The 15,449-nt window shown below is 34.1% G+C and overlaps 1 protein-coding gene across 7 annotated transcripts in view; it reads right to left on the bottom strand.

The window, feature by feature from the left end:
- Positions 1-4,892: 4,892 nt before the first annotated feature.
- BAZ1A (bromodomain adjacent to zinc finger domain 1A) overlaps positions 4,893-15,449 on the bottom strand; it is a 172,294-nt gene continuing 161,737 nt past the window's right edge. For all 7 annotated transcript variants that reach the window (XM_079119410.1, XM_079119412.1, XM_079119409.1 and 4 more), the window contains 6 exons: positions 13,003-13,250; positions 12,694-12,917; positions 10,680-11,149; positions 8,642-8,784; positions 6,638-6,725; positions 4,893-5,886 (listed from right to left, as the gene is read on the bottom strand). In XM_079119410.1, the coding sequence (XP_078975536.1) occupies positions 5,690-5,886; positions 6,638-6,725; positions 8,642-8,784; positions 10,680-11,149; positions 12,694-12,917; positions 13,003-13,250 (1,370 nt within the window). In that variant the 3' untranslated portion in view covers positions 4,893-5,689. The remainder of the gene's footprint in view (positions 5,887-6,637; positions 6,726-8,641; positions 8,785-10,679; positions 11,150-12,693; positions 12,918-13,002; positions 13,251-15,449) is intronic.

The following is a 15,449-nucleotide window of genomic DNA, read 5'->3' as shown; positions in this document are numbered from 1 at the left end:
ATAAACCTTTAAATTCTATTGGTTGATGGTGGTGTTTAGTTCTTGTATATCCTTGATGATTTTCTGCATGGTTGTTCTATTAGTTGTAACAAGATGGGACTGAAGTCTTTACCTATAATTGTAGATTTGTCTGTTTTTCTTTTTAGTTCTACCAAGTTTTGCAGTTCTACATGTATGCATATTTAGTATTACCATTCTTGGTTGGTTGATAATTTTTGTCATCATGTCTATTTGTCTCTGGAAATTTCCTTTGCTCTAAGTCTACTTTATTAGATATTAATAAAACCACTCCTATTTTTCTTTTATTAATGTTTGTGAGCTATTATTTTTGATTTCTTTACTTTTAACCTGCCTGTATAGTGAAATTTGAAGTGAGTTTTTTCCTTTCATTTGTTTATGTGTGTTACTGAAGATTTAACACAGGGGTGCTATATCACAGCTACATCCCTGGCCCTTATTTTTTATTTTGAGACAGGGTCTTGCTAAGTTGCTGAGGCTAAGCTTTGAACTTGGGATCTTACTGCTTCAGCCTCCCAAGTAGCCAGGACTATAGGGCAGCACCACTGTACTGGCTAAAGTGTTTCTTGTAGCCAGCACATCAGAGGGTCCATATTTTTTTTGAGACAGGGCCTGACTATGTTCCCCAGGCTGGCCTCTAGCTAGGGATCAAACCCAGGGCCTTGCACATGCTCGGCAAGTGCTCTACCACTGAGTCACACCTTCAGTTCTTTTTTTTTTTTTTGGTGGTACTGGGGATCGAACTCAGGGCCTTGTGCTTGCTATGGAAGCACTCTATCAGCTGAGCTATCTCCCCAGGCCTCTTCTTTTTTAATTAATAGATTTTATCTGAGCAGTTTTAGTTTACACAAAAATTGAGCAATAAGTAGTTTCCACATCTTGGCTCATTCTCCCACCCTGAGATTTCTCTTACTAACATTAGTGTGCTTCAATTTCTTTTTAAAAGTTTTTAGTTATATATGGACGTAATATCTTTATTTTACATGGTGCTGAGGATTGAACCCAGTGCCTCCCATGTGCTAGGCAAGTGCTTTGCTACTGAGCTCCAGCTCCAGCCCAACATCACTATTTTGTGTTAAGAACACCTAAATAGCTACTGATTTTTTTTTTTTTTTTGGTACCAGGGATTGAACTAAGGAGCACTCGACCACTAAGCCACATCCCCAGCGCTATTTTGTATTTTTATTTAGAGACAGGGTTTCACTGACTTGCTTAGTGCCTTGCTAAATCCCTGATACTGAGCTTTGAAATTGTGATCCTCCTGCCTCTGCCTCCTGAGCCGCTGGGATTACAGGAGTGCACCATCGTGCCAGGCCAAATCTATTGACTTTTGAGAGTATAATATTGGTTTTTTTTTTTTTTTTGTGGTGCTGGGCATTGAACCCAGGGCCTTGTGCATGCAAGGTAAGTACTCTTACCAACTGAACTATATCCCCAGCTCCTATAATATTTTTTATTTTTTTGTAGTTGTAGATGGACAGAATGCCTTTATTTATTTTATGCAGTGCTAAGGATTGAACCCATTATTGCCTCACACATGCTAGGCAAGAGCTTTGCCACTGAGCTACAGCCCCAGCCCTGTAATACATTATTAACTAGTTATCATATCCAACCTCTCTCTATTTTTTGGTACTAGGGATTGAACCCAGGAGTGCTTAGCCACTGAGTCACATCCCCATCCCTTTTCATTTTGACATAGGGTTCCACTAAGTTGCTTAGGGCCATACTAAATTGCTGAGGCTGACTTTGAATTTAGAATCCTCCTGCCTTAGCCTCCCAAGCTGCTGGGATTATAGGCATGTGCTATACCCAGTCCAATTTCTATTTTTTTAATTGGTATATTTAGAACATTTGTGTTGTATGTAATTATTATCTGTTAAGGCCAAAGACTGCCATATTTTGTTTTTCTCCTGTTTCTTTTTCTTGTCTTTCCATGGGTTATTTGAACATTTTAGAATTCCATTTTATCTGTCATGTTTTTGAGTTTATATCTTCGTATAACATTTTTAGTTATTGCTCTAGGTATTATGTAGCTTATAGTGGTTTACTAGTGTTATAATCTTGCCAGTTAATGAAGTATGAGGTAATTATGTTAGCCAAAATATCCCAAGGAAGTTATAATTTCCTATAACCTAAATGCTATCAGATAACTGGTTAAATAAATCCAAGCCTGAGATATCTAAGAAAAGTGTTCTATCTGAGGTAAGTCTAGATGCAGTGGAGTACTGGACAGTGCTTAAGTGAACAAAGGCATCCACAACATGTTATGCTAAAAAAAGTTGTTTAAGAAAGCAATTTGGAAAATTATACACCAGGTCTATTCCTTCCTTCCTCTCTCTTTCTACAGGGGATTGAACTCAGAGTGCTTTACCACTGAGCTACCTTTTGAGCCCTTTTTATTTTGAGACGATCTTGCTAAGTTGCTGAGACTGGCCTTGAACTTGCAATCCTTGACTCAGCCTCCTGAGTTGCTGGGATTACAGACATGAGCTCCTGTGCCTGGCATGAACTTTTTATTTTCACTGGGGAGAAAAGAACATATTTCCAATAAGACCAAAGGTTTAAATCACAATTTTAAAATTTTACAGAGATCTGCTCATACACATTTCAAATACATTTCCTCAAGTTTTTGGACAGAAAGTATTGCTGGCTCCTAAGATAACTTTTACTGAGAGAAGTAATGAACATAGATTAAATTGTCATTCAGTCATATACATACCAGAAAATTACTATTTTTTACTATTTTTTTTTTTTAATCTGGAGGTTTTCTTACTTTACTGCCACAAACTCTCTTGAATGGCAGGCATGGAGTATAGCTTAAGCATGATCTTCCCTCGTGCTATTAGTGAAACTAATCTAAGCACTATGCCAAAATTTTAAAATCAAACTATGTATTCAAATATATGCAAGTTGACCATAGTCCTCTCTCTCTCAAAAAAAAAACAAACAAACAAACAAAAAAAAACAAAAAAATTTAACATATGGACAATGTATGAATGAGCGAATAGGTTATATTGGAAGAAATGCTACCTTTATAGCACATGTTCAAATTTCTGCTTCTAACATGTTTCTGCATATGTTTAACTATTAGTAAGGGCCCTGTAACCAAATATACATAAGGAACCAGATCAAAAACTTGGAAGACAGTGCTTTTCTAGTACTTGAGAATCCTTCAGTATATATTCTGACAACACATAGGTAAATAATATGAGGACATATTTGGGTCCTTAGACATCACTAAAAAGAGAAAAGGGGTTGGGGATATAGCCCAATGGTACAGAGTGTGCTTTAGCATCCTAACCACCCCCAAAAAGGAAAATAACCACCACCATCACAAAAAGAACATGCCTATATGGTATTCATTTATTTACAACAAATATATTTCCAAAAAAGGTGCACTGGACTATTATCTGACATGAGTGTACTTCTTGAACATATACAATGTTTCCCTTTCTGCTCACTCTTTTGTGCACTTCTCAAAAAACAATGTGCATATTGCTTATTTTCCTGGAGGTACCATAGTATATCTGTGATCCAGGGCAAAAAACCCCCAAAATACACCTGAGTCTTAACCTCGCCGACAAATCTTACAGAACTGCTTTTATTTAACACAAAAAGCATTTCACATAGTTTCTAGATACAAGGACTGTAAAAGGCCAGACCTGTAATCAGATGTATTAACTTCTCTCCCTTCTGGCACTCTTTGGCAATTACAGATCAAGCATTTTTAGAAATATAATTTATTGGGGCTTATAGACTAAACTTAGTAAGAGGTACTCAGCTGATATAAATGTCTTCATCACCCCCTCATCATACCGGACTTAAGTTTTCTCAGTTATGTTTTTATTCCACCTATTCCATTATGTAGTCCTGTGTCCTTAAAGAAAAACTCAAAAGCAAAGTAGATGTCAAACAGCTGATTTAGGGGGGGGTCATGTTTATGTTAATATTCTCAGCCACCACTATAGGTTCCTTTTCTGTTAACCTGGTTGATGCTTGAAATTTTTGATTACTGTGAATATTTATGGGAATAAATGGTAATTTTGTATATAAAACAATTTGGCTGGGCAGATTAGTTTAACTCAGTCTGAGAAAGGCAACATATAAGATAAATTGCAAGTTTTGTGACTTTCAGATTGAATAATTCCACAATTAGTTGGTCAGAAATGTTTCCAAGTGTTTACTCTCTAGAAGAGAAGCAAATATAAAAGTTACCTGTTATTAACATTAAAAAAGAATATTAAGTAATCAAATAATTTACTTTCTATTAAAATATAAGCATATTTTCAGAATTGTCTCCTTGATATTTAAATGTTTTAAGTAAAATTTTCTAATGAATTTGAATGTGTAGTGGTTACTGATTTACCATCAGTCACAGATATGAACAAGTTCATACAAAAAATACAGAAAATTGATAAAACTATATGAGAAAGAAATGAAACCAAGGGTAACTTCTTAAATAAACTAAACCAATAAAAAAGGAATATAGTATCTCAGGCTTTTAGATAAGAAAACAGAGAGGATTCTCCTGCCCACCAAAGAGCTCCAGACACTTGACTTTTCCATTTAGGGAAAGATAATGAGACCCCTATATGTTTTCCACACCACATACACATACACACACCCTTAAAATTTCCAGAGTGCTTCTTAACTAGGTGGGTGCCTTCCAAATATTCCTCCTTTTAATGAGAACATGTACATAGAATGTTACTGTTATTGACCAGTGATATCTTACTCCTCAAGGGTTTGGACATAAAAAGACACAAATTACTGCTATAGACATTATGATATAACAAAATGTTGGTTTCTACATTCTGTGTAGATCATGTAGAAGTCTAATTTTGATTTGTAAAAATTCCAGAAATTCAGAATAGTTGAAAAAAATGAATCATTTTATTTGTACACTTAAAAAAGAGTTGTACATAGAAACTTATAATACAGTTCTGTAAAACTGAAAGAACTGTCAGGGAAAAGGGAGGATGATACTTTTTTTTTGATTGATCATTAAGGAAGTTAGAGAAATAAAACACAGTAAAATGTTTAAAAAATTAAAGAACATTTTCCAAGTATAAATTTTATAAATACAAAACAAATTCACAAATTACTTTGAATGCTAAATAAATATCTAGTTAATAAACTCAGACTTAATACCTCTAGCCAGCACTGGTACAGCACTTCAAGGATATAAAATTGGATTCATTCATGTGTAGTGTTGAAAGATGTGTTCATTAAACAATTCTTAAGACGGGTATACATTTTTCTAAAATGTGCTATAGCAAAAGACTCATCTGTGTAGATAAATCTCCCTTAATATCACAACTTCTAAAAAAATCATTAATGACAAAATAAATCATAGGTGAAAAAATATTTCCCAAGATACCTGGACACATGAATGATCTCAAAATGTACAAAAACGTCTGTAAACCAGTACTGTATCCAATACATCTATCAAACTTATTAGATACTGAACAAAACTGTAGCAAAGGAAATCTTTCCTACATTCTCCTGAGTGCTTAATATTAAAATTGAAATTATAGTGCAGACCACACTTCGATGTGGTCAATCAGTTGTTATTGCTTTATACATATATGTCTGCTTTAGAGCATGATTTAATGTTCCACTTTCATGAACAATTTGTTTTTCCTCAAATACCTCCTTTAGAAGGACAAAATTAAATTCGTGACTTTTTTGCAGCTGGTGGTGTACTAAGTTGGTCCACATTACTGTGTGTGACATGGAGTCCAAGCTTTTGAGCCTGAATATGAAAAAATGCTTGAAGCCTAGTTCCAGCTTTTGCTTCACTTGTGTTTCGAGGGTTGTACTCAAAGCAGTTTGAAAACATTAACTCGATATCATCAATAAACTCAGCTAGAGAGAGAAGGAAAAAAAAAACCCACAAGATTAGAACAAAAGTACATAAACTGCAAATATAATTTTTGTTTATATTATATTTGAAAACTTCATTAAGAAAATGGAAAACTACTTTTTTCTTTAAAAAGAAGATTATGAAACAAGGTGGAAGAACGGGCTTAAAATTATTTATAAATATTTAAAAACTGTTTTACTGGAACTATGTTATTATGTAACTCAACATACATTATGAAATTATAAAGAACCTCTTTTAATAAGATCAGATTCTGTAAAATATTTTTAAAATTTTGATTCATTACACACAAATGGGGTACAACTTCCGTTTCTTGGTTGTACACAAAGTAAAGTCACACCATTTGTGTAATCATATGTGTACATATGGTAATGATGTTTGTCTCATTCTATTATATATAAAATATTTTTAACTCATTCAATGCTAGCCCATCTTCCATCTCCATATGTACTGTTAAGAATTTTAGGGATCTCAGGGCTGGCTTTGTAGCTCAATGGTAGAGCAACTACCTAGCATGTGTGAGACACTGGTTTCGATCCTCAGCATCACACAAAAGTAAATAAATAAAATAAAGGTTTAAAAAAAAAAAAAAAAGAAAGAAAAGTGTCTAAAGGAAAAAAAGAATTTTAGGGATTTTTGGGAGGCCATTTTTACAACTACATCAGCATACATTATTTAAAACAAAACAAGAACAGTCTCTTAAAAATAATAAACAAAGGAAAACAAATTACTTACATGCTAATTTATATTCACATTTATTCACTTTTTCACGAATTATATTTAAGGCAATTGGCTTTTTAATGATGTCATAGTAGTCTGGGACCTATAAAATAATTCCAGTATTATTACTCCATAGAAACAATTTATTGAAAATAAGTGGTTAAATACATAAAGGTTTTGCACTTAAAAAGCAACTTACTATTAATGTCTGAATACTATTATTCCATTAAAATAATGTAATATGTTTTCAGTCATTATAATGATGTAGAAGCCTGTTAACAATTTATTGTGAAAAGAAAAGAATTAATAGTTTTGCTCATGGCTCTCTCCCTTTGCATATATAGATACATATGTCTATAAAAATTTCTTTAATGAGCATTACTGAGTTTGTAATAAGGAATAAAAGATGTATGACAAAGCCTAAGTTGGGACAAAAACTGCCTGGGAAAAATGAGTCAAATGAAGATTTAATTTTTATTAGATGTTATTCAATTGATTAATCCTGAACCTTTTTGCTCTAGAAATCTCAATTTAGAATTCTGATGTCAGGAGGATGGAGTTGTGGCTCAGTGGTAGAGAACTTGCCTAGAATGTGTGAGACCCTGGTTCAATACTCAGCCCCATATATAAATAAAAAGAGATCCATTGACAACTTAAAAAAAAAATTTCTATGTATAAAGAATTCTGATGTCATTTTAATTCAGACACCTTCATTACACAATGACAAGTGAGACCCTTTATAATATAGTTGTCTCTGAGCCTCTGCTCCATTCAAATTATCCACCATTACCTATATTCTCTTTTTTGGGCTCTTAACCTAGAGTCTCCTTTTCCCAAAATGTCCATATTCCATTTCCCACTGTTGAATTTTTTTTTCTTCAATAACCAGTTCTAGTAGTTTTTCCCATAAAAACTTTAATTCCTGCTATTCTCTCCCTCTGAAATGTTCAAATCAATATTCTTCTCTTTAAAAAAAAAATTCTTCTCTTTTCTATTTCTGTTAATACAATATTAATTTAATTTTAATATAATTTCTTTAACAGTATTATGACATTGTTCTATCTCTGCTACATAGCACATCACATTCGACTATATATACAAAAATAGCTATAGTATCATCTTATATCTCTGAGTTAGGTTAGGCCATCACAGGTATCTAAAAGCACCTATCTTTGCCATTAGTGTCTCTTCAAGGTGTGATCTGTATATCAGGATCATAGTATCATCCAGGACTTGTCAAAAATGCAAACAGTTGGGAATCAACCTATAACTAGTAAGTCAAAAACTCTAGGGGGTGGGTTTCACTCTAGAGTTACATTTCCAGTCCCCTTCTTAAAAATTTTATTTTGAGACAGAGTCCCATTAAATTGCTGTAGATGGCCTTGAATTTGTGACCCTCCTGCCTTGACCTCCTGAGTGGCTGGAATTACAGGCTTGTACTGTTAACCTATCTGGAATCTGTTTTTTATCAAGCCCTCCAAATAACTGATTTATGCTGAAGTTTGAGAATGGTTGTTATGCATAAGAGAAATACCATAATATTATTCAGTTGAATTAACTTTATACATATTCATTACACAGAACAAAAACAGTTTATTTCGGCACACTGTCATCATTTAATATAAACAAATCATGGGATTAGAAGAGACTGAGGAGACTATGGCATCTATTCCATTTTTTTAATATAGGAATTAACCTTCCAAGTATTTTGTTTTGTTTGTTTTTTTCATTATTACTGGGGATTAAATCTAGGGGTCCTCTACCACTGAGTATATTCCCAGTATTTTTTTAAGAAAGGGTCTCACTAAATTGCTGAGGCAGACCTCAAATTTGCAATCCTCTTGCCTCGGCTTCCTGAGTAGTTAGGATTACAGGGGTGTGCCACCCATACCTGGTCATTTTTTTTTTTTAAAAGCAGACAGTGAATAACAGGTGTTTTGACAATGTCAAGATGCCATGAGGACTACTAAATCAGATAATTACATAAACACGTTTTATAAATTCTAGTTATATTATTACCTGAATTTTAGAAACAAGTTTCAAAAAAGGCCAGCTATCATCATGCCGTACCAATTCCACAACAAGCTGTTCAAAAGCAGACAATTCATGAACTCCTCCCTGTCGGCCAGAACTCCTTCGATTCAGTAGCATAGGAGATGACTCTGAGTAAATAATTAAAACATAAAATGTGATATCAAAGCAAATTGATCACACAAATTAAACTGGAGCTAAAAGTACAAACCAAATTCAAACAGAAAACACACACTCTATACATTAAGATATTTCCAAATTAAACATTCATGGAAATAGAAAAATGCAAAAAAAAAAAAAAAAAAAAACAAAAAACAACATGAAGTTTATGGGCTATTTTCACTCCATTTTATTAAAAATATTTTCAACTATAATAAAATGAAACTAAGCAATTCTCTAGTATTTCCTAAGGCATATCCTTAAATAAATTCTTCAGATCTAGAAACTTAAAGCTTTGTAAATAAGCTTGTAGAATGAGAAAGCAATTCTTAGCACTAGTAAAAGATTATTCTTAAAAAATGTTAATATATGCAAAATTTCTTAAAGGAAAAATACTTTTTTCATAGATCCAAGAAAGGTATGAAATCCAAGGTGTATGCATTGGTAGAAAATGGTAGTATGGTTCATTTATGGATTCAGGAATTTAAATTCTCTCTTTACAGTGTTAAGTCTACACATTTCCCCCATTATTTATTTGTCTTTAGAACTAGGTTAGTAATTTTCACAAATCAATACAACACAATTTTTTGTTCTGTGAAATTTTTTGAACAAAAATATTCAAGTGTTGTCAAGCATGGTGGGGCATAACTATAATCGCAGCAACTCCAGAGGCTGAGGCAGAAGAATCACAAGTTCAAGGCCAGTCTCAGTAACTTAGTGAGACACTGTCTCAAAATAAAAAATAAAAAAGGGCTGGGAATGTGGGTCAGTGGTTAAGGGCCTCTGGGTTCAATCCCCAATACCAAAAAATTACATATACATATATATTACATATGCATTAGATATAAAATATACACATATATATGTATTTTTTTCCCCAAGTGTTATCACTTCTCCAAATACCTTGGAGTTCAGAATTAATAAGGAGACAGGAAAAGCCAAATTAGATTTTCTTGATACAAAATTACCTAATACTTCCCCTAAAATATTTTACAATCTATTAGTTGGCTTTGAACTCAATCCTTCTGCATCAGCATCCTGAGTCACTGGGATTACAGGCATGGGCCACAGTGCCCAGCTCATGTGCTATTCTTACAACAATGAATTCCTCAATCCTGTTATGGTACCTGAATAATGCAATATATCCTTATCTGCAATTCTTTGAAATACAGTAGAATTTTTGTTTAACATCTTTTGTTTTAAATACCAAAAATTTATTATTACTAACATAAAAATGGATAGAACTGAAGAGCTAAAGAATGACTAAAGAGCGCTGGAGTTACAGGTCAGTGGCAGAGCATGTGCTTAGAATGTGTGAGGAGATCCTGGGTTAGTATTCAGCAATAAAAAAGCAACAACAGCAACAATGAGAACGAATTAACAGATTATTATATGGATAAATATTACTATTTCAACAAAAATCATAATTAAAAAAATAGCTGGTGACTACTCTCTAAAAAATTACTGCCTTCAACCCTGTCCCACTTCATATTCAGTATTTCAGATGAGAAATTTATCAAATAACCTAATATAGTTTATGTAGGTGATGGAGTGTGTGTCTTTGGAGGGAGGTGAAAATAGGATAGAATGAAGTGTATTATAATGTGTTACACTGAGTGAGACTGTTCAAACACTGGCCCTCCACTAACAACTGAACACCATTTACATATTTGTTATACTACTATAATTAGAAAAATTAGTAATATATATTTTACCTTTATTCTCCAAAGAGCTGCCCCTTAAAGAATTATGTTTTATATTAGATTGATCCCTTATAACTTTTGCATATCTTAGTATTTCAACATTTGGTATTTCCAAATTAATTCAATTCCTAGGTTAAGGAAGAGTATAAATTAAAAGTCCATACCTGTGGATTGTCTTTTCCTGCCTCTTCTCTTGGATTCATTCTCTTGGAGAGGAAGTCTTGAAGCAACATTTAAAGATCTTGACTGTACACTTGACTTTGTGCTGATAACTCTGAAGTTAGGGAAGTTGGGACTATTATCAGGTGTATTATTAGTACTTTTCCTGCCTCTGCGTTTTCTACGAGGACTAAGTAGTTCCACAAATACATCTGCTTGCAGTGTGCCATGGCTATGGCGAGTAGAACGACTGGCAATTCTTAAAGATTTTGTTTCTGTAGGAGGAGCAGATTTTATCTTTCTTAGGCTTCTACCAGTAGTTTTAGAAGAAAGGGTTGTTTTGGGTGTACTCTGCTGACTTCTTGAAGGGTATCTTCCGGGATCTTGTCGTTGCCCACGACTTGAGAAAGAAGAGCTAAGTCTCCCTCTTGTTTTAATTGGCAATCTAACTTGTGGTCTTCCTCGTTTGGGTGGGCTATAAATAGAAAACACAATTATTGTACAGAGCAATGATGAACATATCGTTACACTATTCAGTCAATGAGTTCTACATAAATTCCTTCTCTGTATAATTGAGACTCATCCTGTACTCAATTCTTTAAATTGCAGCCCACAAGTTTTCATGGATATCTAAAATGTGCATTCATGATTTATTTGAAATACAAAAAGAGAACATTTAATATTTCCTTGGTGACTCTAGGACATCATCATGAAAATAGGGTTTGAAATCATATAAACTGTAACAAAATCCTCGGGAGAACCAACAAATTGACCTAAACAATGATCTTGAAAAACTTAAAAGAATGATTAACAAATCTTTTATTTATTAATTTTTTATTTTTTGTACCAGGGATTGAACCCAGTGGCATTTAATCACTGAGCCACATCTCTAGCCCTTTTGTATATTTTAGAGACTGGGTCTTGCTGAGTTGCTTAGGGCCTTGCTAAATTGCTGAGGCTGTCTTTGAACTTGGAATCCTCTGCTTTGGCCTCCCAAGCCACTGGGGTTACAGGCGTGTGCCATCATGCCTGGCTAATGAACTAATCTTAAAATACAATTATTTTAACTCTTTTTGCTATATACGAGTCTTACTTTTGATTACCATTGGTACAGGTGTCCTTTAGCCATTGGCTGACACTGAAAAACTGTTGTTCCTTAATACCAAACCAAGAACCTCTTTGTCACTTTTTGATTCTGACTATAAGATACAAAACTAGATTTAATGTTTTAAATTCCCTTTATTAAAAGGATAAAACAGGTCAGGGGCATGGCTCAATGAGAGCACGTAACCTAAAATGTTTGCAAGAATTTTTCAAATTCTGTATCATCTTTATGCTTAACACAATACTGCCACCACAAGCTACAGACAGCATAGATGGCTTCTGCTAGCTGGTACTCTTAAAAATCAATATTTGTTTAAAAGCTGGGGTGGCTCTCTCTTTACTTATCCTCCTCTAACTGTGGTCCTTTTGTACTTTTGATAGTTCAAGGTTGCCTTTGCTTCACACTCATTTTCCTGATTCTACAAGAATGGGGTTCAAATGTTTAAAAAGGTGGAGGGGGTGGGTGTTAATGAAAACAAAGCATAATATGACTTCTACTGGTGTGGCTCTGGCCAGACCTGCTGACCGAAAACCACTAGTAGATACAAATGTCCCTTCTTTTCAGCCCTAAAACAAGGGAGACTGTCCCAGGGCTGCCACAGCAGGAATATCCAGGTTCCAAACTCATTCATTAGACACGGGTGACATAGCTTGCAAAGTTGCAGAATACTTGGTTATATGGTTGTATAGTTATTTCTGGATGCTGATATGGTAGTGTACAAAAATAATGTGTGTACTTCCTGGCATATGTTACTCTCTGTAGGCTGCTAAGATCGGCAACACCTCCTTGGGATATTTTGGTTGCTTATAATACAAAAAAGCAAGGATAATTTCAGGCTACTATGTTATACAATAGTCAAGAGTTTATCTAATAGAGAATGGCAGTCTCTTATATAATTGTATATTAGGACATACCTGAGTTCTTCCTCTTCTTGAGAGTCATCTTCATCTTGTTCTATCTCATATTCTTCTTCTTCACTTTGACCTTCATCATCATCATCAATGTCATCATTCTCACCCTCCATATTCTCTTCCATTTCTTCATCACTTTCCAAGGATGGTCTCTGTCTAGAGGAAAGTCTTCTAGAACGTTGCTTTGGTCGACATTCTGGACAGAACCAATCTCCTTCAGGTACAGTCTGAATGAATCACATGAATGATCATTAATTGTCTATTCAAAATCTCAGCGTCTGAATTCTAATCTGAGAAGAATTTTTAAACTACCTTGATCTTTGGTCGAACACAGTAGGTATGATGACCTCGATCACAGCCATCACAAAGTACCATGTTTTCAGCATCACCCTTCTTTCGGCATATCTTGCAACGCGCATTCAGTATAGATTTAGACCATATTACACTTCGATCCAAGGTGGATAAGTGAAGAAACACTTGAGAAAGACTAGCAGAGGAAAGGAGAGATTCTCTCCACCGGTCCAGGACTGTTTTATAAGAACGCCCACTGTCACTGGCATCTTAAATGAAAGGGGAAAGTGATTAAAGTTTCTAGGCAAACTCAGACTTCTCCTAGAGCTATTTTCATGACAGTTTAAACAGCTTAAACCTTACATTTCTTTTCTTCTAATACTTAACAAAAAGACTATGCTTGATAATAAAAACAAAATAATTTTAAAGAAAATATCTGCCTGTAATATAAACAACTGGGGAGGTTGAGGTAGGAGGATTGCAAGTTCATGGCCAGTCTCAGCAACTTAACAAAACTCTTTCTCAAAACAAAAATAAACAGGCTGGGGATGTAGCTCCGTGGTAAAGTAACCCTGGATTTAATTCCCAGTACCAAAAAGGAAAAAAAAAAAAAAAAAAAAAAAAAAAAGAGAAAGAAAAAAAGGAAATATTTGCTGAGCCACATCTTGTTTATGACATAAGGAATTACTTATGTCCATAAATCAAATGCTTGGAGATTTCAGTAGTTAAATGCAAAAATAACTTAGGCAATGTGTTCTCAATCTAGTCTTTGTATTAAATCTTGATCTAATTTAGAACACTGGCTAAATATGATTACAATAAGTTACTAATTCATTTGAATTAAGTATGTAATTTCCTTAATTTCAGATAAAAAGATGGAATTCTCTCTAACTTAAATATCAAGCATATATGATGCTTCTTTTAGGTTGGTGATAATGTTCTGAAAACATAAGTATTGATGATATAATAGTGAATATACTAAAACCATTACAGTATATATTTTAAAAGGATGAATTTTATCTCAGTAACACTATTATTAAATCTGTTAATTGTATATAAATACCAACTACATTGTCTTCAATCTCTGAGAACATATTGTTTTAAAACAGGCAAATAAAAACAAAGTATTTCTTAAAAAAAAAAAATTTCAGCACCAATATTATATAGAAAAATTTGAAGCCTTCTGTCATAAATATCACCATTCCTTTGTCTTCTGGGCTAAAAAAAAACAAGAGTAATTTGATAGATTACATAGTCTGGTCCTGTAATACCACAGGTTGTACTATTATCCTCAAATAAAGTCCCTTGGTCAGGAGCATAATGCTTAAGAGAATGTAGCCTCTGGAATTAGTCTCTGAGGTGAGTACTGGCTTTCTCATGTATGCATGGGTAAGTTACTGAACTATTTCTTAAAATAAGTGGATAGTATCTACCTTTGAGTGTTGTTGGACACATTAAATGAGATAACTAATAAGACATGTAAAGTGCCTGCCAGAGTAAATATTACTATTGCCAACATTATTCGGTTCTCTCAATGTGCAGCACTTTAAAGCTATGAAACAAGTTTATTCTATGGTCTTATCTTCAAAGAATTTTTAATATAGCAGAGAAGGTGAAGAGATACACAAAACTGTAAGGCAACGGACCTGCCAAAAACGAATGGATCCTGAACTCCTACATTTGACTGCTGGGTGGAGAAAGAAAACCTAGGACCCATCCAAGGCAATAAATCCCTCTCTAGAAAGCTAGAACCCTAAAAGGCTATCCACTCCCATTTTAAGAGTCAGAGCATAAGACTGCCACACACAAAGAAAATGGTAGCAAGGAAATCTACTCACTTGGGCCTTGGTTTTGGGTAGAAAGGGGAAATAAATCTAATCTGAGAATTTGTAACTACAATCAAAGCCTTTAACAGGTTTAAGATCTGAAAAAAACAAACAAAAAAACAAAACAAACAAAAAAAAACAACCAGTTTAAGATTTTAAAGTAGGGGCTGTAGCTCAGTGGTAGAGCACTTGCCTGGCATGTTTGAGGCCCTGGGTTCAATCCTCAGATATATATAAAATAAAGGTCCATTGACAACTGAAAATATATATATATATATTTTTTAAAGTGGTCCACCTTGTAGTCATAAAGTGGTCAGTGAATGTCAGAAACAAGTATACAGATTTTTGGAAATTCTCTCTGAAAAAATTTCCTCAGATCAAATTTTGAGGAATGAGAGTTAATAGTCAAAACTCAGAAGGGGTCTAGGGATGTAGTTCAGTGGTAGAATGCTTGCCTACCATATATGAGGCCCTGGGTTCAATTCTCAGTACCATAAGAAAAAAATACAAATAAATAAAACAATTTAACAACCACAAAAAAACCCTATTTTCAGAACAAAACAAAAAATCCCACAAGGGATGCTGGCATGCTTGTTAAGTCCAGCCACTTGGGAGGCTCATGCAAGAGGATCACATGTTCAA

Source organism: Sciurus vulgaris (assembly GCF_902686455.1).
Source record: "Sciurus vulgaris genome assembly, chromosome: 2".
In the NCBI taxonomy this organism is placed as follows: domain Eukaryota; kingdom Metazoa; phylum Chordata; class Mammalia; order Rodentia; family Sciuridae; genus Sciurus; species Sciurus vulgaris.
This window is presented reverse-complemented; position numbering and strand designations above follow the sequence as displayed.